The 24,352-nt window shown below is 39.1% G+C and overlaps 1 protein-coding gene across 1 annotated transcript in view; it reads right to left on the reverse strand.

Annotated features, from left to right (window-relative positions):
* Window positions 1-24,352, reverse strand: part of VWF (von Willebrand factor) — a 141,841-nt gene continuing 117,489 nt past the window's right edge. Inside the window, exons 44-52 of the mRNA XM_086465735.1 lie at window positions 21,736-21,846; window positions 19,640-19,823; window positions 18,700-18,740; window positions 13,680-13,796; window positions 10,372-10,470; window positions 8,885-9,013; window positions 7,126-7,165; window positions 2,487-2,584; window positions 1-189 (exon numbers count right to left, since the gene is read on the reverse strand). Coding sequence (XP_086321861.1) covers window positions 1-189; window positions 2,487-2,584; window positions 7,126-7,165; window positions 8,885-9,013; window positions 10,372-10,470; window positions 13,680-13,796; window positions 18,700-18,740; window positions 19,640-19,823; window positions 21,736-21,846 — 1,008 coding nt within the window. The remainder of the gene's footprint in view (window positions 190-2,486; window positions 2,585-7,125; window positions 7,166-8,884; window positions 9,014-10,371; window positions 10,471-13,679; window positions 13,797-18,699; window positions 18,741-19,639; window positions 19,824-21,735; window positions 21,847-24,352) is intronic.

Consider the following 24,352-nt stretch of genomic DNA (forward strand, 5'->3'; position numbering starts at 1 on the left):
TCAGTCTGTACACTTCCGAGAAGAGCATTCACACTGAGAGGCAGAAGGGATATAATGCTGCACCATCGTCCCGTTGGCACACCAGAGAGGAATTGTGACGATGGTTGTTCGGGTGGCTGTACAGCAGCTGCACAGGTCTTCCCATTTCCCTGTCTGAACAGAGTATCTGGTATTGCTTCTGCACTTGCCCTAAGTGGAAAAAAGAGATATCAAGATTGTACAGTGCCAGACCTCAGTACAATTAGAATCCAGGTTCTTCCCTTCAAAACTTTCATGGATGACTTCACCCGGAGTTCAGTGCTCTGCTGTAAACCATGAACTCAGAAACAGACATCGATTCCAGAATATGGGGTGCTGGTCAAAGAGTAATGTCTCATGAGCATAATCATAGCAAAGGAGAGGTGAAGCAACTGGTCACACAAAAAAAAAAGCCCTCAATTTAAAATATCATCATCGATGCTGAGGGCTATTGCATTGGCTTCTAAGCACATATGGTTATCATCTCAGCTGTATGAGATCATGCATTCAGAAAGTACTTTAGCCCAAATGTTGCAAGCCACACATCTGTTGTTGTCCTGCTGGTTGCTACTTTTCCTTGTTCTACTTCTCTCTTCACTTTACTAATTTAGACCAAGCTGTCAATGCCTGTAGCTATATGCTTTCACAATGCAAAAACAAATGGCCCCACATCAAACTCTGTCAGAGTCCATTTCTTTTTGTGGCTCTGCACTCTTATTTCTGAGATTAATAAAAAAAAAAAAAAACCTGCATAGAATTATCAGGGAGGACTTTAGAAAAACTGTACTCAATACCAGCTGTAGCAGAAGTATTTAGTTTACTTAATATATGGCCAGATTCACAAAATAAAATCTGTACTTTTGCAGGGGAAAATTCCATATGTATGACACCATGGCTAAAGACATTATTACCATTGACTTTGTGGACAGGACTAGAGGTGAAGAATTCTTTTTTTTTTCTAAATGAAAGGTAAGGGGTTTTGTTGCTGTTCTTAAAGCTTCCACCCTTATTAAGATTTTGTAGCAAATGAAGGCCCTTTGCCAGGTAGCTATCTGAAAAGCCTGGGCATGAGGTGCTGGAGCACATCCAGAGCAGGGCTATGAAGCTGGTGAAGGGCCTGGAGAACAGGCCTTACAAGGAGCTGCTGAGTAAACTGGGGTTGTATGGTCTAGAGAAGAGAAGGCTGAGGGGAGACCTTATCACTCTCTACAACTACCTGAAAGGAGGTTGCAGTGAGGTGGGTGTCGGTCTCTTCTCCCAGGCAACAAGTCACAGGACAAGAGGAAACGGCCCCAGGTTGTGCCAGGGGAGGTTTAGATTGGACATTAGGAAAAATTTCTTTACCCAAAGGGTTGTCAAACACTGGAATAGGCTGCCCAGGGAAGTGGTGGAGTCACCATTCCTGGAGGCATTCAAAAAATATGTTGATGTAGTGCTTGTAGATATGGTTTAGTGGGCATGGTGGTTGGACTTGATGATCTCAGAGGTCTATTCCAACCTAATGATTCTGTGATTCTGTGTATGCTCTTAATACTACTCCTCCCCATTCCCATTCTTTTCCCAGTAGCCATAGGAAAGATGAAGACTCATTTTGCCTACTGCCTTAATTAAAGGGAACACACAAGGGGCTGGGTGCAAGCCATCTTCTTGACTGCCATCTTTGTATGCCATGGTTTGGATTGTGTATAAGGGTTGTATACAATCCTTGTATGAAACATGGCAATCTCAGATTAAGCAGTTGTCCTGCTACAAGCCAGTCTGGGAAAAGAATGTCGTCTTTAGTTCCCAGTCTCAGAGAGATGGGAACATATTCCTGTTTCAGATGAAACTTGCTCTATAAGGTGTAAGCAGTGACGGGCAGGAAATAAAACTTCTAATCTGATTATGGAAGAAATGCACAAGACATGCAAAACATAACATCTTAGTATGCACACTAATGGAAGAGTCATAGAGCTTACAGAGCACAGAAGTCAAATCTTAGTGCTCAAGTTTAAATGTCCTTTAAAGTACCATGCATCTAAATACCCACTTACACTCTCATAAATCAATTTCAGAGCCTGAAGAGGCATATTTGTGCTTAACTGTAAACTCAGATCTGAAAATCAGCTTCACTAACACTAAGATGAACATTCTTTTATGTAGAAAGTCCTAACAAAACCACTTTAGAGTCATTAACTTCTGATGGAAGCTAAGGAGAGTGGTACAAACAAAGTCTTTGTGTCTAACATATGTGCCTTTTTTCATGCTAGATTGAATAGGGAAAATTCAGCATCACCAAATTACTTTAGGAAACAAGTGTCAATGAGGTTTACACTGTTTGAGTGCATCAATGAGAAGGACAGAAACTGATGCTGAAGAGAAAGACAGAAACTGAAGAGAAGCCATAGTGGAGGCCAAGGTTTCCCTTGCAGAAGAGAGAAAGGGGACAAGGGCAAGTCCTGGGGCAGGGGGTTGCTTTTGTTATTTACCTCACAATGAGAAATAGGCACTTCCTTTTCAGCCACACATCCGTTGGTATTCCTATACTGAAGTCTGGTGCTTACTGGTCGACATTCCACTTCCACACCTACCAAGTTAAAAAAAAAAAAAAAAAAAAAAAAAAGAAAGAAAGAAAAAGTGTTTGATAGTGCTGAAAATTACTTTTTTAACACCTGGGCCCTTATTACTGAAATTGCCATTAGTGAGATGTCTTTACTGGTAAGAACCCTAGCAAAAGATTTAGGTGTGTCTCCTTAGAGTAAGTAATGTAGAGCTGTGTGACTATATCACACTACAGCCTTAAAATTCCACCGGAGAGCAGGGTTTCCCTGTTTCTTTTCAATTGACTGCTTTGTATTAAAGTCACCTTGCCACCTAACATTTGTCTTTTACTTGTTGGCTTCTGTGTTAGGAAACTCTCCTTTTAAAGATAGTTCAATGGTACATTGGGTGAGCCGGTGCACAAGAAAAAGATGACACACTTCGGAACTTCAACAACCTAATCAGAAATCAGAGAAACTGAGCACCCTGACCAGGCTATCAATGGGGCTGTCACAGGATAGAGGTCCTATTGTCTTGGGATAATGCCCTTCAAGATGAGTCAGGGGGAGCAACTCTCCAGATCACCTTACAGGTGGGTGGGTCACTGCCTTCAGGACTAGATGATATTTCGAGGTCCCTTCCAACCCCTAACATTCTGTGATTCTGTATGACTGTGTGGGACTCCTTATTCGATGCTAGGGAAGAACATTTTGGGATTCTACAAGATTTATTTATCATGGGATTTTTACAGGAGGACCCAAAGGTGGGGGAAGAGAGGGATTAAGGTGGTTTGGTGAGGAACAAGCATGGGCAAATGGATGGATAAAGGGATAAAGGAGGCTGGTTGCATGTTAAACAGATGCCAGTCCATACTTTCGTCTGACCTTGTCCTAGGTTTGATCACTGCAGTCTGTCCTGTCTTCTTATTAAACTTCACTTCTAACTACTTGTCCTGAGTGATGGACTCTTTGTTGTGTGTTGATGTGTGTGTATGGAGGGATAAGTGCCAGGAACTGGAATTAGACTATGGGTCAGAGGGCCCATGAGTCTAGGTTAGCAGGGATGCAGGACCAGTTACTGGACAGAGTACGTAAGACCACTAAAGACCTTCATCCTGATCAGCCAGAGGGGAGACCAGGATGAGAATGTGTGTGCTATTTGTGTTTGCCAGAGTACTGAGTGTTTCTCTGTGTACTAAAGAATGTGTGTGTGCCTACTGGGATATGTGCTAGGCCTCACTGTTGCCTGGACCTGGAGAAGCCTCGCCTCTATTGGCTAGATTTGACAACCGCTAACAGTCCTTGCATGTGTGGTGGATTTTGGAGAAAACTAATGTGACAAAAAGAAAAACTATGAAAAAAAAAGTTAGAAAACCAATTCCATGAAAATCTAACTTCAGGTCAATGGGAACTTTTCCACTGTCTTCAGTAAGTCATGAAATACTCTGATACTTGTTTTCCAATACTTCCTGCTCTTAATGTTAGGTAAATTATCCCTGTTTTTTTCTGTCTAATGAGAAATCCACACAAAAGGCAGTAGGTCTGGATTTCTTATGTACGGAGGGTGCAAGCTCAGGGAATCTGCTGAACCCTCTTTGTGAAGTGCAGTTGGTTTGCTATGATCTGTTAACTGTGGTAGTTGATGGTGACTCTTCTCCACTTTTGAAGGGAATCTCACCACTGACATGCTCAAAAACAGACTAATCCAGAATATTTTGTTCTGAACAGTCCTGTCTGTTTAGGTCCACATCTAAAGACTTGTGAAGGAGCTAATGATTTTTTAAGTGGGTATTTTATGCACTACAAGTAGCAGTTCTTTGTAGTGTTAATATAGTGCTATGCCTCTGTGTAAAGACAGGCTCCTACTTTCATTAAAATTTCTAGCTAACCAGTGGAGCTTCTGTATTTACCAGAATACTGGACTATTTTGCCTGTACTAGACAACAGCGTTTCAGAGAGCTGAAGGAATTCAGCAGGCCAACAGCACAACTTAGTAGATACATAAATTAAAGAGAAATGTATCCATCTTCCTATCAGCAAACATAGCTTTCAATACCTTTTCCATGGGAATGTTAGTACCAAATCAGCTTGGTGCCTTGCTAAGGCTTTACATGTCATTTAAAAAAAAAAAAAAAAAAAAAAAAAAAAGGAAGAAAAGGAAGCTTGAAAAGCTTTTCTGGCTCCAGGGCTGGAACTGCCAGTTATCTTTCAATAGTTTCATCACTTCATTTGATAAAACTTGTCCATCTGCAAGGAACACACAATTGTGTCTGCACAACCGAAAAGCCCAAACAAAATAATTATAATCAATCAGATGCAGCACAGCTTCATCACCTTTTCAATTCTGACTTACCGACTTGTGCTTGAGTTAGTTTACTACTTTCATTTACATTTTTTGTAGATTGTGACTCCTTTGCAAAGGCAAGTGCTTGTAACTTAACAAGACATATGCAATTGAGATCAACAGGGAAAAGAGGTAAGAAGCAGAGATGCAACTTCTTTGTTAAGTGGGAAAAATAAGGAATATCCTTTGCAAATAATCAAGTCCTTTGCTAGTACCACAAAAATCTAATGAGAAAATAAGCCTGCTCACTTATACGCTCCTATGTACTTAAAACCTGGTACAATGACCTCAGACACACTAATGAACTCCAATTGCCAAGGCATAACATAGAAAGGGAAGCTGGCTCCTTAAACAACCTTTGCTCAAAGCCATATAGGACTGTAGTGAACCAAAGGCATCACACTCTTTTGCTTTGAACTTGAGAGAACAAGTTATTTGCCCAATTTTTTATGGTACTGAGGTGTCTGAAAGATAAACTCTCTCAAGACGTGGGAAGGCAATGTAACCTCTATCTAAGTCTTTGTATCCACAAGAAACTGATTATTCTCTTATCTGACTTCCAAGAATAATTGAATTACTCTGGTTTTATAGTAGGTTTACCAAGCCTTAGTGTTCCCTGTAGAGTATGTAACAGACTGCATGTTGGTACTGAGTGCCCTGGTGGAAAGATATAAATACAGAGAAGAGAGAGAGTTTGGCATCTAGAAGTATCTGTTTGATTTAAAGCTGTGTGTTAATCACGGTCCTTCAACTGATAACCCACGGTTAGTTGGCTGGATGCAGTATGTTGGCTTTTCCCGTATGAAGGGCCCTGAACAGAAAGGCAACCAGGAATAGGACTGCATTGTAACAGGATTTTTCAGTTTTGAGCTATGTCCAAGCAAACATCAATGGGAATAATGATTTGAAGGCCCATACAATATGGGCGGTTTTAGGCCTGTAATGTTTCACTTAGATCAGTTTTCCTTTGCTACTGCAAGGACGTAGCGCTTTTAAATCACTATAACTGCTAAATAAATACACGTATTGAGCCGTGCTCATTTCTCCTCTCCTCAATTGCAGTGATAGGCATTCTCAACTAGTAAAGCCTGCCCACCACCCTGTCTTTTGAATCTTAAAATCCATTTTTGTTAATAAATAATTTTCAGTATTCCTTACTTGAAGCCTGTTAGACTAACGCTCTCTTAACTAAATTACCTGTTTGAGCCATTTGATGACAGTCTATCTCAATAGCTTTCTGACTCTATTTCTCAAGCCAGAACTCAGTGATTATAGAGACAGGCAATGGTTGCAAACTCCTCTAGGAGTTAACATCCTTCATCAGGGGTATTATTACAGCAGTTACTGTGTCAGTGTGATGATGGGCTGCTATGCTGGCCATCTTTTATTTATTAGCAAATGCATAGAGGGGAAAAAAAAAAAAAAAAAAGAGATAAAGGCAAGATGTTGATATTCTCACCTTAAAAGAGAATCTTTCATTACTTTTTTTCTTTATTTTAAATGAGCTACAGCATTATTAATTTTTTACCCACGAAGGAGAAAACTGAGAGGTTGTCTATTCACAAAAGCATCAGAGATTCATTTTAGAAATAAGAACCCAACCCTGCAATCCTTCCTCGTGTAAGCAAACCCTTCCTATGCTCACAGCCTGACTGACATTTGGATTATCTACACAATGATGCATGAAATTAAGAGTTGCAGGACTGACTCCTAAACTGCTGAATTTAAGATGCAGTCAGGCTGTCCATTAGGAATGCACCTTTGACAAGCATTTCCCCTACCATTTTTTGGTTATTATGTTATTAAAAAATAATCAAAATTACATTACTGCCACCAGGGGTGCTTTTTTTGCTAAATTCATTTTAAGTTGATTGATTATTCATTAAGTGGTTGCCTCACATATGCAGTATCAGGTTATCTGACTTGTCAACCTGTGTGTGCAATATCGTTCCTGTTATCTTTAGATGAACAGTAAAATAAAACATTCATAATTAACATCTGCATAAAATGTGGAGAGTATTTATTTCTTTCTAAGCACTTGTGAATACTGTCAAAACACATGTTCTAGTGGACAAAACATGACAGCATTACCCCAGTCAGAGGGCAGACTTGTTCAATGTTTTATTGTAACCGCATTGCTTAGCTCTGTTTCATTAAACTGCATCTTATGCAAAATGTAGCACCTTACTCAGTAGCTTACACCCTCTGCAATTTCCATACAAGACTTCTGGCTTATTTACTTACATGTGTCACAGCAGGTATTGCCAATTTTTGCAATTCTGCCCTAAAACAATAAAAAAAGAAAAATTCTATTTTGGCAGAAGTAATAAACACTTGTCCTGCTGGAAGAATACAAAGTGATGTTTAAAGCAGGGTATTAGGCAAGAAAATTGTAGTTCTATATTGTATAAAAATATAAATCTACATTAGTAGTCATCTCTCCATTTTAAGGTTTTGAACTTGTGATTGTATTTGTTGATAGCTGATTGGAAATAACTGACTATATCAGCAAGTACAAAACCTGAAAATATTGCTTTCACCTTATATTAGGAGCTTTCTAAAGTAAAGACATTGAATACAAAACAAATTCTGGGAGCCAGAGTGATAGAACCAATAGCATTCAAGTCTCATGTCTGTTTAAGAAAGCAAATTAAACAGTCCCTCTTGATTTTTTTAGCAATATAGATGAAAGCATGCCTATTCCACAACAGCTGAAAATGTACAAGCAAATCATCATAAAATGTCACATCTGTCAAATAAGTTTTAACGGCCAAAGTTTTTATTTTTTTTGCTTCAATACTACTATGTAGAAAATAATTTTCAGAAATATATGTATAGTGTAAAATTACTGAAAACTCATAGTGAAAGGAAAAATGGAGAAATATTTACACTGCAGGGTGAGGCCATTGTTGCACTAAACATCTGAACTTAAATGCAAAAGTTTAGAGGCTTTTTTAATTAAAAAAACCTAAACTTCCCATCTGTAGCTAGATGAAAACCACCAATTTTATAGCTGAAATAGTTCATTTTTTTTTGAATGGGAGGAGAATAAATGCAGTTTGGGAAGTTCTGGTTAAAAAATAAACTATTCTTCATTTATTTTCAATGAGGACCTTTAGAATACGCTAATAACCCCAAGCCTGTAACACTATCCAGCATTTTTCTAAATCTTTATATAACACAACTGTGTGGGCTACAGTGATTTCACAAAGTGAGAAATGAACTGTAGAAGCTTTATTCTTCCTCCATTATACACATCAAATCCTCCATTTGCTTGACGTGTATGTAGAGAGAGGTTTGGGCATAAGCTTTGTTAACCTTTTCCTGCTTCCTGTCATGCCCGAGAAAACGGGGACAGATGAATATAACCACATGTGTGATGCTAGCTGAGCAAAAGCAGGACCCCATGTAGTACACTCCAGCCTGCACTCTGGTCCTTAGTGTATGGCTAACCGCAAATCACAGGAAAGATGGGTGGACATGTTGAGTGGGGTTTTTATTATTACGCCATTATGCCAAACAACTGCAAAAGTGGAAGTTTGAGCGCTTCCTACAGCATTGCAAAAATTCCTTTCCCTAACCTCATATGATAGTAGAGAAAAAACGTCTTGAATTTCATATGCATATTCATAGAAAAAAAGGGGCTGATCTGACTATTTTCTCAGTTAGCATAACTACCCACACAGTTATGCTCTGGATACCAAAGCAAAAACATTGTTAGAACAACTATTTTCTCATGTTTGCTACTTCACATGGAACAGAATTACTGCAAGCTCAGCATCTCCTCTGCAGTATAATCCCATGTAAAACCAGTATATATTTTAAAATACAGAAAACTTACATTTTTCCAAATTTCAAAGAAAGTTCAAATTCAGTTTAGCCAAAGTGCTGGGAGAGGGTTGGGTTTTCGCACCCTAATACATATAAGGTACCTATATTCAAAACCATAACCATGACAGAGTCTACTAGGAAACCTGGAAACAGGACCCATGTCATTACTTACTCCTTCAGCCAAACATCTTCTGGAATCAAACGGAGGACAGCCAGTGATTCTCCTTTCCCAGATGAATTCCCCTTTCTCACTTACTTTACAGGAGTGACTATCACAGCCATCCTGAAGTGATTCGTTTGGCTGTAAAGATTTAAGGGCTGTTATCTTTACACAGAAACAACATGTAAGTTTTCAGGATACTATACAACCCTACTATTCCATTACTGATATTTTAATTAATGTACCATGGTGTTAAAGTTTATAAAACATGGGAATCTTTAGTAAACAGAATCATTTATAAACAAAGTCATTACCCTCTATTTACTTCCATAGCCATATCGATTACAGTTCAGTCAAGACTGCCAAAACCTGACCTTTTTCAGCTCTTAACAGGGAAGAAATTTCCATTGATTTAAGAGAGAAACTTGTCTAAGTGAGAAACTTGGGAGTTTGGCCTATGAATTTTCTTTTAAAGAGACATATACGTGTATATTTAACTTCTGGCTGAGTTGGGAGCTTTTTTTAAAAAAATACATAAAACCACACCCCCACATAGAATCATTGAATCATTTAGGTTGGAAAACATCACTGAGTCCAACTGTAAGCCTAACACTGCCAAGTCCACCTCTGAACCATGTCCCTAAGCACCACAACTACACATCTCCTAAATACCTCCAGGGACGGTGACTCAATCTCTTCCCCGGGCAGCCTGTTCCAGTGCTTGACAACCCTTTCACTGAAGTAATTCTTCCTAATGTCCAATCTAAACCTCCCCTGGCACAAATTGAGGCCATTTCCTCTTGCCCTATCACTTGTTACTTGGGAAAATAGACCAACACCCACCTCACTACAACCTCCTTTCAGGTAGCTGTAGAGAACAACAAGGTCTCCCCTCAGCCTCCTTTCCTCCAAAATAAACAACCCCAGTTCCCTCAGCTGCTCCTCATAAGACTTGTTCTCTAGACCCTTCAACAGTTTTCGTTGCTCTTCCCATACTCCCTCCGCCTAAAACTTAGCTCATGAATGGAACAAAAGAAAATGTTATATGCCATTTCTTGTGACAAGCTGATGCGTTTTAAACCAGAAAAATATCCACTCCTGATTAAGAACCTATCATGCTGGAGAAATTTTTCAAAATTCACAGTTTCAACTTAAATTATCCATTTCCCATTTAAAACGAGGATTTCATTTCCTCTAAGTAGTTGTTGGAGCTCATATTCCAGTCAAAGTTCATTGATAATATTCATGTTTCCAGGTGCATCTAGAACGTCCCTCTAGAAATCTGCACTGTGATATGAAGTCTCCTTTTTTCCATTTACAAACAACAACCAAAAATCACCTTTCTCTAGAAACCGTTCTGAGATATAAAAGAAAAGGCACTAGTAATACCATGCTGCCTAACCAAAAAGGAGGGGGAAAAACAATGCACTTTCCTTGGGTTCACCAGAAGTCTGTGCTGCATTTACTCATAAATAAAAGAAAGAGTGGTTAAAATTTACCTGAAGGTATTTAAGCCTTCCGTCTCTCAGCCTGATGCTACATGAAGTTGGCACACATTTTCCACAGCAAGAACCAGGGATTTCCTGCCTCCTGTAATTCTAGAAGATGAAGGACATTTTTCTGGGTATGTTTTATTTTAAGTATGCTTCCTACACTTATTTCTAGAAGCTTTTTTTATTTAAAAAAAAAAAATCAGTGGACAAAGCGATAGCAGCAAAATGCTTTTTTTAAACAGTAGGACTAGACCAGCTTAATCTAATTAGTTGCATGCTTTTGTATTTTGTTTTATAAAGGCTGGCATTAATCCTTGTACCGATTATCATACAACAACGAGAGTTTATTTCCAAGTACAAAGCCTCCTGCATTCACTAAATTCAATATTCTTTGACTATAACAGTTGCAAGGTCAGGTCCAACAAACAACGTATGACAGTAGGACAGGGTAAGAAACTTATTAAGAACTTTTGAGTGACATACAGCATTTGTGGTCTGCAGGAGTTTCTCTGTAAAGCTAATGAATGCTACACAGTGCAACTTGGAAAAGTAGTCTGGCTTAAACTAGGAGAAAAGGGCAAGATAACCAGTAAGCAGTGGGTATGAAAAGGGGAGAATAAGGCTAAGGTGGAAAATTTGGACTATGGAAAGAAAAAGAAAATGGCCCGATAAAACAAGAAAGCAAAAAGAGCATCAGAGAGGGTATGTTAAAATAAACCAAAAAAGGAGAGAAAAAAAGAAAAGAAGAATAATGGAGCCCCACAACTGGCACAGGAAGGAAAAAACAGTGGCAGGGAAAGGAGCATGGGAGAATGAGCAGAACTAGATGGAGAGGAAGAAAGGTATAGCGAGGATAATGGAAACAGAAAAAGAAAAAAAAAAAAAAAACAGAAAGGAAAGGAGTTAACACATGAAGTGTCCCACAGTAATGTCTCCAGCTGCTACACATAGCCAACAGCTGCTTATGATGAGCTGAACATTTTTAAGACAACAAACACTTTCTGGTTGAGTGAAGGCATGCATGTTATCCATATGTTTTTTATAGAAAAAGAATTTGGGGAGGGTGGGGGGTACTATTAAATAATTGGCAGAAAACATAGTTTTCTTTTGCTCTACAGCAAAAATTTAAGCACCTAAATTACACCATAAAATGACCAAAAAAAAGTGACCCTGATGAGCAGAATATGCTGCAGTTGGCTGCACTTCAGTTACCAGTGCACTTACTTTCACAGCTTCAGCATCCAGTAGAAAGCAGGTGCTCCTGAGAGAGTGTATACTCTTAACCCATTATTTTATCCATGATGAAGGAATTACTTTTAATCTGGGTATACCATGAAATCAATGACTCTGAGACAGGAAAGATCCCAAGTATGTGTGTGAATCCCACTGGCCTTGAAGGGATGAAGACGTTTTGTATCTTACCTGATTTTTTTTTTTTCCCTTCAAGCTCCACAGATTCATTACAATGGCTACAAAGGGATACATACACCTAGACCTGCAACCTGCCTTGGGTAGCTGCACATCTCCTAAACACAAGTTCATAATGCTTAATAAGCCCAACTGGAAATTGCCGTTTCTTCAGGGTTTTTTGTTTAGTCTGTACTTTTGGGTCAGGTAGGGGAAAGGAGCTGTTTGGGAATTGTGTAGGTGGTGAAAGAAGCAGGAGAGGAATGTTTCCCCATTTTTTCACCATGTATTTTATTGATTCCTCCCTCTACCTTTAATTTCTACAGCTGGCTTCTTGCAGTGAAAAGCAAGAATTGATGTTTGTGTATTTTTGTGTGGGAACATATATATGCACACATGTTTCTGGCCACAGATACATTCTAGTGTACCTGGGTTTTTTCATTGATCTGCCAGGTTATATTTTATGGAAGATGCTCAGCACTGAGCTTGACCATTTATTTTCCTTTCAGAAACCTGTGTCTATAATCGTAACTTACAGGAGCAGTGATATTAGGGTCTAGAACCACACAAAGTATTCCAGATTCTCCCTTTTGTCAGAGACTACATTCATACCAGCAAATAAAGGGGGTCAAGGCCGGTTTTCTGGCCCTGAAGACAGTGGAATATGTGTGTTATGTCTGAATTGCATTCTCCCCACAAACCAGGCTGGCCTTGGGTTGTCCTAACCACTGACCTGTGCCTGGGTATTATTTGGAAGTCTGATATTTAGAACAGGCCAGCTGGGACACTGCTGGCAATTCTTCAAGATAAGTGGTTGCAGAACACAATTTGTGCCTGCAGTCTTGCTCTATTTGGTTTATTAGCACAGATGAAACCACAGAAACTTGACTTACTACATTGTCCTTTCCAGTTCTACTTAGGGATTGAAAACTGGAATCATCCAAAACTCTGCCCCCCTCTTTTGCGGGATCCTAACGATGCATGCCTCTCCTAGATATCAGCCAGGAATCCCAGAAGACCATGTTAGAGATGTGACTTTTTGGTGCAACAGCCGCTGCTTGCATAGGCCCTAGGTTTGGTTGGGCCCATTGGGCTCCATCCATCATCCAGGGAAAGGCAGAAGAGGAAGAGGCATTTAAGCCTTTTTCTGTGAAACTTAGCTGCTGGTCTGTGCTCTTCAGAGAGGGGGAGATTAAGCCAGCCTCTGCAACTTGCTTAGATCTCCTTCTACTTGAGGTATTGGTGATAAGAGAGAAAACTACATGGTTGAGCAGAACTAGTCGGGCACTCCAGTCACTCTGTTGGTCAGTGGAGTAAAAATGGGAGCTAGTTGCCTCTGGCTTTCCCAGCCAAGCTCACACCTTGCAGATGATAGCGGCAAAGCAGCAGCAAAAACATCAAAAAGGCCAGTGGAACTGATGGGGAGAAGTACCTCAAATCACCTAAGGCATGGCTGGGAACCAGACAGAAATATTATTGAGCCCAGCTATTAGACAATTTGGAATAGTCATAGAAAAGCCCTGAAGCATGGAGATCTGGCTGAGCTGCAGGTCCCTGGAGGGGCAGATGATACCTAGGAAAGGAGACACAGCAGTTCCTGTTGCAAATTATTTGCCAAACCTTATTTTGTCCTAAAGGTAAGTAGTCTAAAATACACAATAAAATGTGCCTGTGTTCCTGGGTACTATGAAAAGTTACCTTTCCTATGGTGTAGATTTAAATCACATTTGGTATATTTCACCCAATTCAGGGAAAGAAGAACATGGGGCCATGACTTCTCAGAAAAACCTGAAGAAAGGCAACTGGTCCCAGAGTTGTACAGAACATAAACTGGTGTATACAATGATGAACACGACCTTCTTATCATACACATCCTTAACCAGAACATCTACATCACTCGCACTTACTATTGGGCATGGCTCACAGCTTAATTTTGTGCATGTCAGAGTATATCTCCGAGAAGATGTTGACTGGGCAGAGCAGAGACATGTTGTGCATTGATCCACCATCAGGCGTCTCCATGGCTGAAACATTAGAACCAATTTTTTAAGTCAGTAAAACTCAAATAAATGAGCAATTTTACCTAGGTTAAATTGCTTTCATTAAAACTTGCATCGCAATTCTTTGCAAGAGAAAACAGAAAATGTCCCCACTTTCAGAGACCCAAATTTTTGCATCTGTAATTCCACAACAAGCAGCATAGCATGAGGCTATTTTTAAAGCAAGCCCTTTAGAATTCCTGAATCTGTAAAATGGTATTGGCATTTCTTACTTCATTGCTTACAAAGCTAGCAAGCAAGAAAGGAATCTTTGTAAGTGATGAGGAAGATTTTGTCATGAGCTATCCTGACTATGTGTTAGGGAGTTGCCACCAGTTCATTTTTCCTGCGTGTAGTGAATTGGTTTGCCACAAGATTTTATTCTTAAGCCACCACAACCCATAGATCATTGCCAGAAATTACTTGTTATCGTTCTTCTAATAATACTGCTTAGACTCTCTGGAGGCCTAAAAGCTTAAAACTGAGAAAAGAAAAATAAAAACAACAACAAAAACAGAATTACTGAGTGAAGAACTGGACTTGCCCCTAGTTACAAGTAAATAAGTGGCTGAGCTGGTGCACAGTTCAAATTCCCTGAGTTCTTCCCCAGCGCCTTGTTTGCTGGATCCCATCACCTTTGCAAAGCAAGCAAAAATGACATTTAAAATTTAGAGCAAAAATGCCAAACTATTAAATGGAAAACAAAAGAATGTGGAGTTAGTAAATGGATTCCTAGCACTGGAAGGAGTTTTAAATAAAAAGTCTTTCTCCCTCCCAAGCACACAGTCTTTCATTTCAACACCAAAATAACAGACCACTGTGGTTGAAGGGACAAAATGGGAAGAGGCTATTCAAGACTTTCACAAAGAACTTCTAAAATCTAATAAGGTAAACAGAAACTGAATATTGCTCAATTATAAAAGCTTTGAATTGTTCTTCAAAAGTCAATGGAATGTCACTGTTGACTTTATCTGGAACACGAATTTCTCATGCTACACGCTATGCATATCCTCAAATTCCTTTTTTTATTGTTCCACACTAGTAAACACCCATGGAACAAATGAAGCAAAACTAAGAGGCTGGCCAGAGTAACAGGGTAAAGGTAATGCATTTATGGGTAGTTCAGAGCCAATACTCTGAAGGCTATACGCTGAAGGACAAATGTTCTGATTAAAGAATTTTAATTACATTCTTACTCTGCACTGCAGCACAACAGAGGTCCTCAGGCCTCAGTGGTTTTTTATAAAGCACCAGCAATAGCAATGACTTTTTTCTTGTTTTGTGGAGGTCTAGAGAAAAGATCCTCCACATACAATATGATGAAGGTGGTAATACTAATGGGGATATCCCTGTCTTCTAACAGCTCAGCTTGAGACCTTGGCACAGGTCTCTTCAGCTTTCTTGGTTTAAGCTTTTATAGTGAGTACTGGGTCATTAATGTGGAAGGTTAAAAGACCTCAATGGATGCAGGCACGAGGACACTCTCATAACATTTTCCTGTGGGAGAGGGATAGATAACAAATGTCATATGAAACTCCAGACTCCTAGTTTACTCTCAACATTGGAAAGCATTCAGACACCGGAGTGATAGTTCTAGTACAGACTACGTGGTCTCGCAAGGGCATTCAATCCTGACGCTAGTATTGCTGTGCTGGTTAGTAGCTCCACCACACATGCATGTGCATATACACACAAAAGTCCTGCAAATCCGGGAGATGCCCTCATCATGTTGACCTGTTTCAAAATACGTTTCAGTTTGTTCTGTTTATTATCATAATCACACTTAATTCAGGCCCTCTAGAAGTAGATGCTTATCACAGAATGCCTCCCTAGCTCTAGGCTTTCACATCATGAAGAAAAGGTCTATAAAGCTACAGCTAATATTATAACTGATATCCTCATTGGATCTTCTAATAGTTCTAACATTCCAATCAAATACAAAAAAGATAGATAAAGTTGTGTTTATACTAAAATCACTGTTACGGGCAGGAACATAGGGCTTACTAGAGACACGTTGAAACAAAATCCCCACACACAAGTGACTTGAACTTTTGGGGGAAGGTCTTACCTTGATCCAAACTTTGCATCACAGCTTAGTTCTATGATATTATTTAATGTATTTAGGGATCAGCATGCAAATGTTTAAGAATGGCTTTCTGTGAATAAACATAGCTTATCATGACAGAACTGAACGAAATAATGGACCAATACATCTTTTTCCCTTTATATAAAACACCTATCGTGTTTTCCTGGCTAATGTAGAACTAAATGTCAACGTCTGCTAACCCAGTGTTAGTCAGTGCAACCAAAATAACCTGCATTAAGCCCAAATCTACTCAGATCTCCTTCAAAAATGCCACTCACTAAAAGCCTGGGAAAACAGATGAGTGATACAGATAATCCTTTTTGTAAATACAGCCACCTGCTTGGAAGTCTGCAGTTAAAGCCCACAGCATTGTTAAGAACAGCAGAGTGAATGCAATACACCAAATTACTGGAATATAATATTGGTAATCAGATACAAGACAAAAATGCAAAGGGATTAAGGACACAGTCAGTTAACAGAACTGCAGTAAAAGACTCAAAACTTGGAACTATTCAGTGAATGAGTTAATGGAGCAAAGTTTTCCCTTGATATGAAATGAAACTTGAAACCTATTCTTAAAGGACCCAGAATAAAAGTTTTGAAATCCAGGAAGTATAAACTTCTGTGGACACCACATCTTCCTTCCTGACCAGAACTCTGGAACAGTCATTGAAGTAGAGAATAGTGTAAGATAAAGCTGTAGTAATGCCAGCTGCTCAAAAGCTTTCAGACATAGAGCTAATTAGCTTACAATAAGTCATTAAATGAAGCTAGTTTAATTGAAAAGTTCATTAATTTAAGACAAGTTCTAATGTAAGCTCTAATTTAATTTAAAAAAATAATCAAAATGGCTAATTTGTTTAGAAATCTTCCAAGATTATATCTCAACTCAAATTTCACACTCTCCATCCTGAGAAAATATTTTGGTAACTGCATTGCTGAATGCTAACTTCAGTAATGCTTGACATTTGCGACAGCAAGAGCACAGAAGTAGCGTAACAGCTGGGGCCTACCTACACCCTCAAAATCTTGCAAAGGCAATGTTTGATAAAATGATCAATTGTCAGGAAGAACAATAACACATTTTAAAGGCTGTATTAAAAGGAAAAAAAAAAAGAAAAACATTTTAAGACAGCTTTTATGTATAGCTAGTTAGCAAATAAGATTGAGCAAAAATGTAGTTTTGTGTCAGCTGAAACACTCTATGAATTCATTCCAAATTGGGAAAATTTTATTAAGATAGGAATTACTTTCAATATTGTAGAACCAGAAATAATTTATTTTTAAGTCTTCAAATTACAGATACTTCTCATTTTGCCTTCAACATGAAATTTTGTTTCAAAATTTGCTTACGCTTCATTTTAAAGTGTTCCCAAATATTTTAAATGACTCAAAATAGAACAAAGTCTGTACTTGACAGATCAGGTAAACATGTGTTGGAAGAGAAAAATTCAGTTGTTCATGAAAGAACAGAATGCAGCCAGAAAGACATCTTCTTTTTGCAACACAGAATATATACATATGCATATCCTGTATAACAGAAGGTGACAGAAGCTAGCAATTACTATACTGCATAACATTGTCTACAAGTATGGTCTTTATAAAAAGCCACACCTAGTTTTGACAACATACTATGGAGGAGACAAATAGAGGAATCAAAGAGAAAGCAGATTATTTCAGATTTTACCACTTTAAAACCCTTCTCCCAGTGTTCCGACAAGAAAGGCAGAGTTATTCCTTGGATTCAATTCTACCGGGAAGTAATCCCCAGAATGACGGATGCTTGATGACAGGGCTTTAGCTCTAAGAAACTGATAAACTTATGCCTATCAACTATGAAAAAATCAAAGCCAGAAGAAATCAATGGAGAAAGGTTCTCTCCATCATATTTCAAAAGTCCAAAGAGATTTGGATAAACTTATCTTTTAAATAAATGAAAAAGGAAGACATACTTGACAATGCAGGAACATATAGGTTAAAAGTTAGGTTAAATAACTAAAGAGGACCTGTTTCTCTGGGGGATGATGAGAATATTTAGAGCTCTTTGACACCAGAGGTGCTGCCAGAATATGGATTTAGGGAAACAATGAACAATTGACAGAGCTCTCCAAAGATAAATTCGGCATAAATGAGATCAGATGCTTAACTCTCATCATTCCCACTGTCATGGGTTGGGTTAAACATGTCTTAATCTATCCATTAAATATGAAGTTGAGAAAAAATTTCCTCTGAGGGCATATCAGCAGGGATCTTGAACGGGGACAGAGGTCAAGAGTGAGGAAGCTCAGCTTTCCTGTTCCTGCTAATAGCCAAGGAGGGATACCCCTTCTTCCACACAGGTGGAGCAAGAGTCTCCATCCTTTTTTAATCTGCTTTATCCTCTAGGTAGAATACGGGAAGTTTTTGCTTCCCTGAAGTGGGCAAGGATCATTTTTGAGATTATCCCTTGCAGATAGTTTCCTGTGTGTTTGGTAGCCTGCAAGTCATTACACAATGCAGATTACCACACTTTCTAAGCACTTTTCTCAAGCACCCTTTTAAGATAAGGAAACATTACTGTCCCCATTTTGCAGAGGTATTCATTGTCATATAGGAAGACTGTAGCAGGGTCATGAACTGGACATACAAGTGCTGAGCCCCTTGCCATTGCCTTTTACTCCAAGGTCTCACTTGCAGAGATTCTGTCTGAAAAAAGCTGGCCTGTATGCTTTCATGTATTCTGGCAAGTTTGTGTTCTTCAAAAGCTCATTCATATATCTAAATGTCTTATCATCACAGCAAATAAAAGGAATCATGTCTTACCCCAATAACGGTGCCATTCAAAGGACAACCATTCAGGGGTACTGAAAAGGAAGATAATATTCCATTTAGCATTACCATTATCATGACATTACCAAGATTTAATAAACCACTGCTACACTTTCTTGACTTACTAGAGTTCCAGCTGAGGACATTTAGATCCAATTTCACTGTAAAAAGGCATAATTGAGCCCTCCTACATTATACCTTGAAAGGCAGTAATTTGTCAGAGTTATCCTGAATTCCATCACCAAATATCTCTTGCTGAGCTGTTTTTTTAACAAGTACATGACACAATATAAATTTTCCGCTCCAGTTCAAGCCTCACACTCACAGAAGATGCACTCAGGTTTTATGCAAGTTGTAGTGCACATTTCACCTCCTCCTCCCACTGCCCAGCTCCTCACCCTGTGATTGCATATATACTTGTCAATTAAACGCAACTGGGAGTCTTCCCAGACTGAGGCCAATTAGCCAAATCTTCTGATCTGGACTTTTGACCCATGTCTATGCTAGGAAATGGCCATAGCCACAATGCTCAGAGACACGCAGAAGACAGCATAGCTGCATGTAAACTCCCTGCTCATAGCAGGCACTGGGAGAGCATTGAACCTTCCTAGGCCAAAAGCATCTCAAAACCTCTTTTAAACACTTAACAATTCAGGCTAGAGCTGTAGAAACATAGCCTTGTATGTCTCTCTCAAGCAATGCAAAATAGCTTCAACAGTGAGCAGTTCAAGAGGAGATAGTGAACATCAGTTGTAAAGAGAAAGTAATAGCAGCAGGTGCTATTGTACTCCATGTCTAAATTATACATGAGAGCTTCAAATTAGTACTATACTTGCATAACATGCACTTTTGAAATTGCTGTTGAGAAACAGGAGATCAGCACATGAGATGATTCATTCTCTAGTGATTCCGTTTGTCATACAAAAAACCTTACCACATCTGCAGGAAGGACAGCAGTCTATTATTTGGTCACAACGTAGTTCAGTTCCCTCTGGACAGTCAGGCACATCCATTTGAGAGCAAGAAAGATTCTTTTGCTGCACGAAAACCTCATTGTTCACCTGGACACACTCATTGATAATGCAATGGTTGAATGGGGATCGCCACTCTGTGCCAACCTGATGGGAAATTGTAAAAGGATTAAATACGGGTAGCAGCATTTGTGCCACTGGATAGAGGGAAGACTACCACAGCCAACATGCTGGTTTGCAAAAAGCACATCGCTGCATCAGGACAGTCTGTCACTCAACAGTTCTCCACAAATCCTTACAGCGACAGTTTCTAGAACAGCCTGCTGCTTGGTTTGTAGTGTATAGGAGTTACAGGAGTATCCTTAAGGTGAAAAATAAAGAGGCAGGTGAAATAACATGTGAAGAAGAAAAAGCACTCTTAACTAGATTTAAATCTACATTTGTTACCGGGTAGCTGGCTGCACTGCATTGCACTGTAGCCGAGATGGCCGTCTTTCTGCTGGAACCTGCTGCAAATCAGCTCTACTAAGCCCAGAGTAGGCTTTAGCAATAGGCTCCAGACCTGAAAATACTTGCAAATGTAGGAGACTGGATCCTGTTGACAGTCCTACTGATTATAATCACCCATGGGTCAGACAAAGCACGAACTTCAAGTGCTATTATGGGAAGAGACAGCACCACAGGCCAGAAAGTAGATGCTGTCACATTTCAACACGGGGCGGAGCTGATCGTTGCTTTGAAGCTGTATGCCTCCACTGTTAACACTCTGAATACACTTCAAGAACAGTAAAAGTGAAAATCAGATCCTCAACTCCAGTAAATTCAGACATCTTTCCTCAGAAAGTTAGGGAATACTTCTCTCTCATGTGTTACATAGTACTTTGTTAATGACGGAAGAGTTGGAAGAGGACATAGCAAGAAAGAGACAGCAGAGCATAAGGATCTATTACACCATTAGGACAGCAGAAAGCAGTAAGACACAGTGGGACATTAAAATAGGCCTTCTGAAGGGATGTTTTATGATGCAGAGAAGAATATTGATCCACATTAAGAAATGCCCTTGGTAAAATCAGGGAAGAGGCAGGCTGCAAAATGATAAATGAACATTTTTTAAAAGCTGCAGCAGACTGCCTTTGTAAAAGAAATCATTAAAAAGTTAATATTAAATATATGAATGTGAGATGTAGATGAAAACACAGACACATTGTAAAGAACAACACTTAGGGAAGAAAATGTAGGTAGGTTTATTATTTTAAACATATTTAACTTACTGTTCCTGCCTTCGTTGAACCCAAAGTCTGCATAGGATTATGCAATTTAATGCTACTGGGGCAGGCTTGCCAAGGGTGCTTGGATTAGGGACAGAACAAACTGAATAGCCTGAAGGAATTAAAAATGCAGGCAAGAAAAGAAACAAATATACACATAGATTTCCAAAGTGGTAGGGTAGCTGCAGCCCATTTTAAGTGGCTGTCGCATGCGCTCACTTCCTGTTGGGGTCTTTGAATCATAAGGGAAGAGGCACACTGCTGAAATTAAACTGTTATTCTGAGCAGAAAACAAGCATGGCCTGGACCACTGCGGTCTGATCTGACATGCAGCAATCATCTTCAGCAACCAGAGAGTAATTCATGTTTCTATCCTCATTTACTTCCTCATATTTCAGTGTGTACCAAATAGGACATCCTATTTGAATAGGACTGTGAAATTCAAGCAATCCACTACCCCATCTGCCTGCTATCCATAGAGTAATGCAGATTATTATGGGATAATTTAAACAAATAGCCTACACACTGAGAAGCATTCTTTTGACCTACCACTTGTGAAATTACTAATTTTACACAAAACTATTGTTTCCTTAGAGCCTGAAAAGGGTGGGGAGGGTTTGCTTGTTAGAACCAAATTAGTAAGTCACATGCCCCAGAAAACATTGTTTTTCAGTGCTGCTTGATGTATAGCAGAAATAGCTCATATCTTCTTCACCTCCTTCCGTGGAGCACAAAATAATTCCAGGACACTTCTGCTAGAAGAGGAAGTGTCCTCGCCACTGCCACCTCACCTCATGCAAACGAGGATCTGCATCACCCGGAGACCAGAATAGCTGCTCCTCACAGGCAGTCTTCTGGCATCTCCCACAACACTCCCCTTCTTGGACAACATATTTGTAACCCTATAGGAGAAAAACAAAAGGATTGGCTGATCCAGGAATAGGAGACAAATTAGAAGATTAATCCTAAAAGAAAACAGTGGGATAAATGTTTAATGTTAGCAACTTTTTATGGAAAGGGGAGTTTGAAAACAGAACTGTAAGGCCAGGCACCGCTATTACAAAATAAACAAGTGCTCCACCCAGCTCAGCATCCTGTTAAATGGTTAACATTACGTGTCAGAAAAAATAAATTAAAAATTACATATTAGGAGCTGAAATTCTTCCTGCTTAATATATATTTTGAAGACATATTGACTTCAGCTACATGGACTAACTCTAGGTGCTATCCTTGCTACTACCCTTGCTCAGGTCATGCCAATCAACTAATGGGCCTTGTGAGGATACCCACTTCTCTAGTGTGGTATGGAGCACCCCTTCTTGGAGTACAGAAAATGTTGATGGTGCTTAGCATTAATAAATAAATAAATAAATAAATCTGAAATTGCCTCGGAAACATCTTCCTTTTACTAGGATCTGCTCAAATATGTAATAGCACAAAGATTTGCCACAAAACAGAAAAGAACAATGACATAAACAGGTAGAAATGGAAAGGGAAGAGGTAAAAGAAAAATGCTTTCAGAGGACCCTGAGCTATTTCAGCATCAAGCAGTCATTTCCAAATGTTAGTTTATTGTATGTGAGCAGTTACTTTTACGCATTAGCCAATTGTAAAGAGCAAGTCTTTCCAATCATATGGCCCAACAGAGAAGTGTAAAAAAGTAAAAGAAGTAAGTCCACTTCTAAGGATGATTGTCAGAATTGCCATGCTCTTTGGTAGATTTTGAGAGAAAACTATATGTGAATGTTAAGAATCCAGTTTAAAAAAAAATCCCCACATTAAATCACCTCTCTTCTTACATATGAGTCACATATGAGAATTTTTATTTTGTATTTTGAAAATGTTTTTTATGTATAATACTATGTTACAAAAGAAAATGGAAGGCAAAAATTATTCTAACAGCATGTTAATCAGCATTCTTGGATGTTAATCAGCATTCACAACTCCCCTTCCCACCCCTAGGAATTCAAGGTTAGGATTCAGTCTGAGCACATTCAGACATCTGACTGCCCTGTGCTGAAGGAGAGTGAAGGAGTTGGTCAGACATGTAGTCTAGGGACCAGTTTTGACTGATCATTTCATCTTTTCATCTCCTGAAGCAACCAGCCAAATATTCAAGCATTGGAGTATCTAAGTGCAAGAAAGCTTTAATCTAATTAGAAATAATATATTCTACATTTAATAGCTAGGCAGTCTCCAAGGGGCAAAACATAACTCTTGATTTCAATAGAGTTGAAGGAAAGATATTCTGTCAAAGAAAATATTGTTCATATGAAAAATGTCAATGAAAATAAGCATAATTTTATTTTGGTCAACCCCTTCAAACTGAATTGCTGAAGTATTCCAAATCACTCCCTCCCTTCAAGAACTGTCCTTGATTTGCAATATGAAGCACATTAGCAAACCTCAATAATCAGCAGACTTTCATTTGGAAGTGCATTTTTTATAATGTCATAAAATGTAATATCAGAGTTTGACCTAGCTTTGTGGAAAAAGTTGTGCTGTTGAGCATTTTGTTTTATATGACTTTTACCTGCTAAATACATCTGAAGCATCTGAAGTATTGGATACAACTTTCTATTTCTATGGCAAACTCAGAGAAGTAAAAATCCATGAGCTGTTTGTGCCCAGAATAAAGCAAAATACAGATGCAGGACCCAAATTTCACTAAGTTGGTTTGAACGGAGCCCTCTAAAGTGAAAACAAAAACATGCTACACAGTAGACTGCAGGGGTGATTTGCATCCCTAAGGCACTGACAATGTTGGTTTGGGACAGTTCAGCTTGCCTGAATGGCCCTTTTGGTGTTCACTGTGTTCAAAATCTGGGGGCTCTGATTCCTAAGGGAAGGAAACACGGGAGATCACAACTACCAAGCTCAGTGCCTGCTGAGCATCTCCTAACACAGCCCTCAAGCCACCATAAACTACAAAACTGTCTCAGAAGACAAACCTGCAGTCTGCAGAAGTCTACAAGCTCCTCAACGAGCAAAGCATCCAGGAGTACAGTGGACAGTGTTCCCTGCTGTCGCAGATCCTCCACAGCATGAGAAATATTTCACCATCAGAAAACTCCACTTTTGTACCTCATACCATGGAAACTGGGGCCCACGGGAATAAAGAAAGCTTTATTTTATGTTTAATTCAAAAAGTGGAAATGTTTACAGTTAGATCTACGAAAAGGAAAATGTATTGTGCATTTGAGGTATTTTTTTATTGTTGGGTTGTTGAGTTTTTTTTCCAGTTAGATGACTTACGTACAAAGAGTATATGCTACCAGGATTATTCCTGAGCTGCACAGTCTATGAACATGAATGTCTGACAAGTCTCAGATACTGTGCAGTTGAAGGTTAATGTTAGACTGAACTACGCAGAGTAATCCATATCCATCTCTTCCTTCACTATTTTTC

This window comes from Leptosomus discolor, chromosome 1 (assembly GCF_034619465.1).
Source record: "Leptosomus discolor isolate bLepDis1 chromosome 1, bLepDis1.hap2, whole genome shotgun sequence".
NCBI classification, from domain to species: domain Eukaryota; kingdom Metazoa; phylum Chordata; class Aves; order Leptosomiformes; family Leptosomidae; genus Leptosomus; species Leptosomus discolor.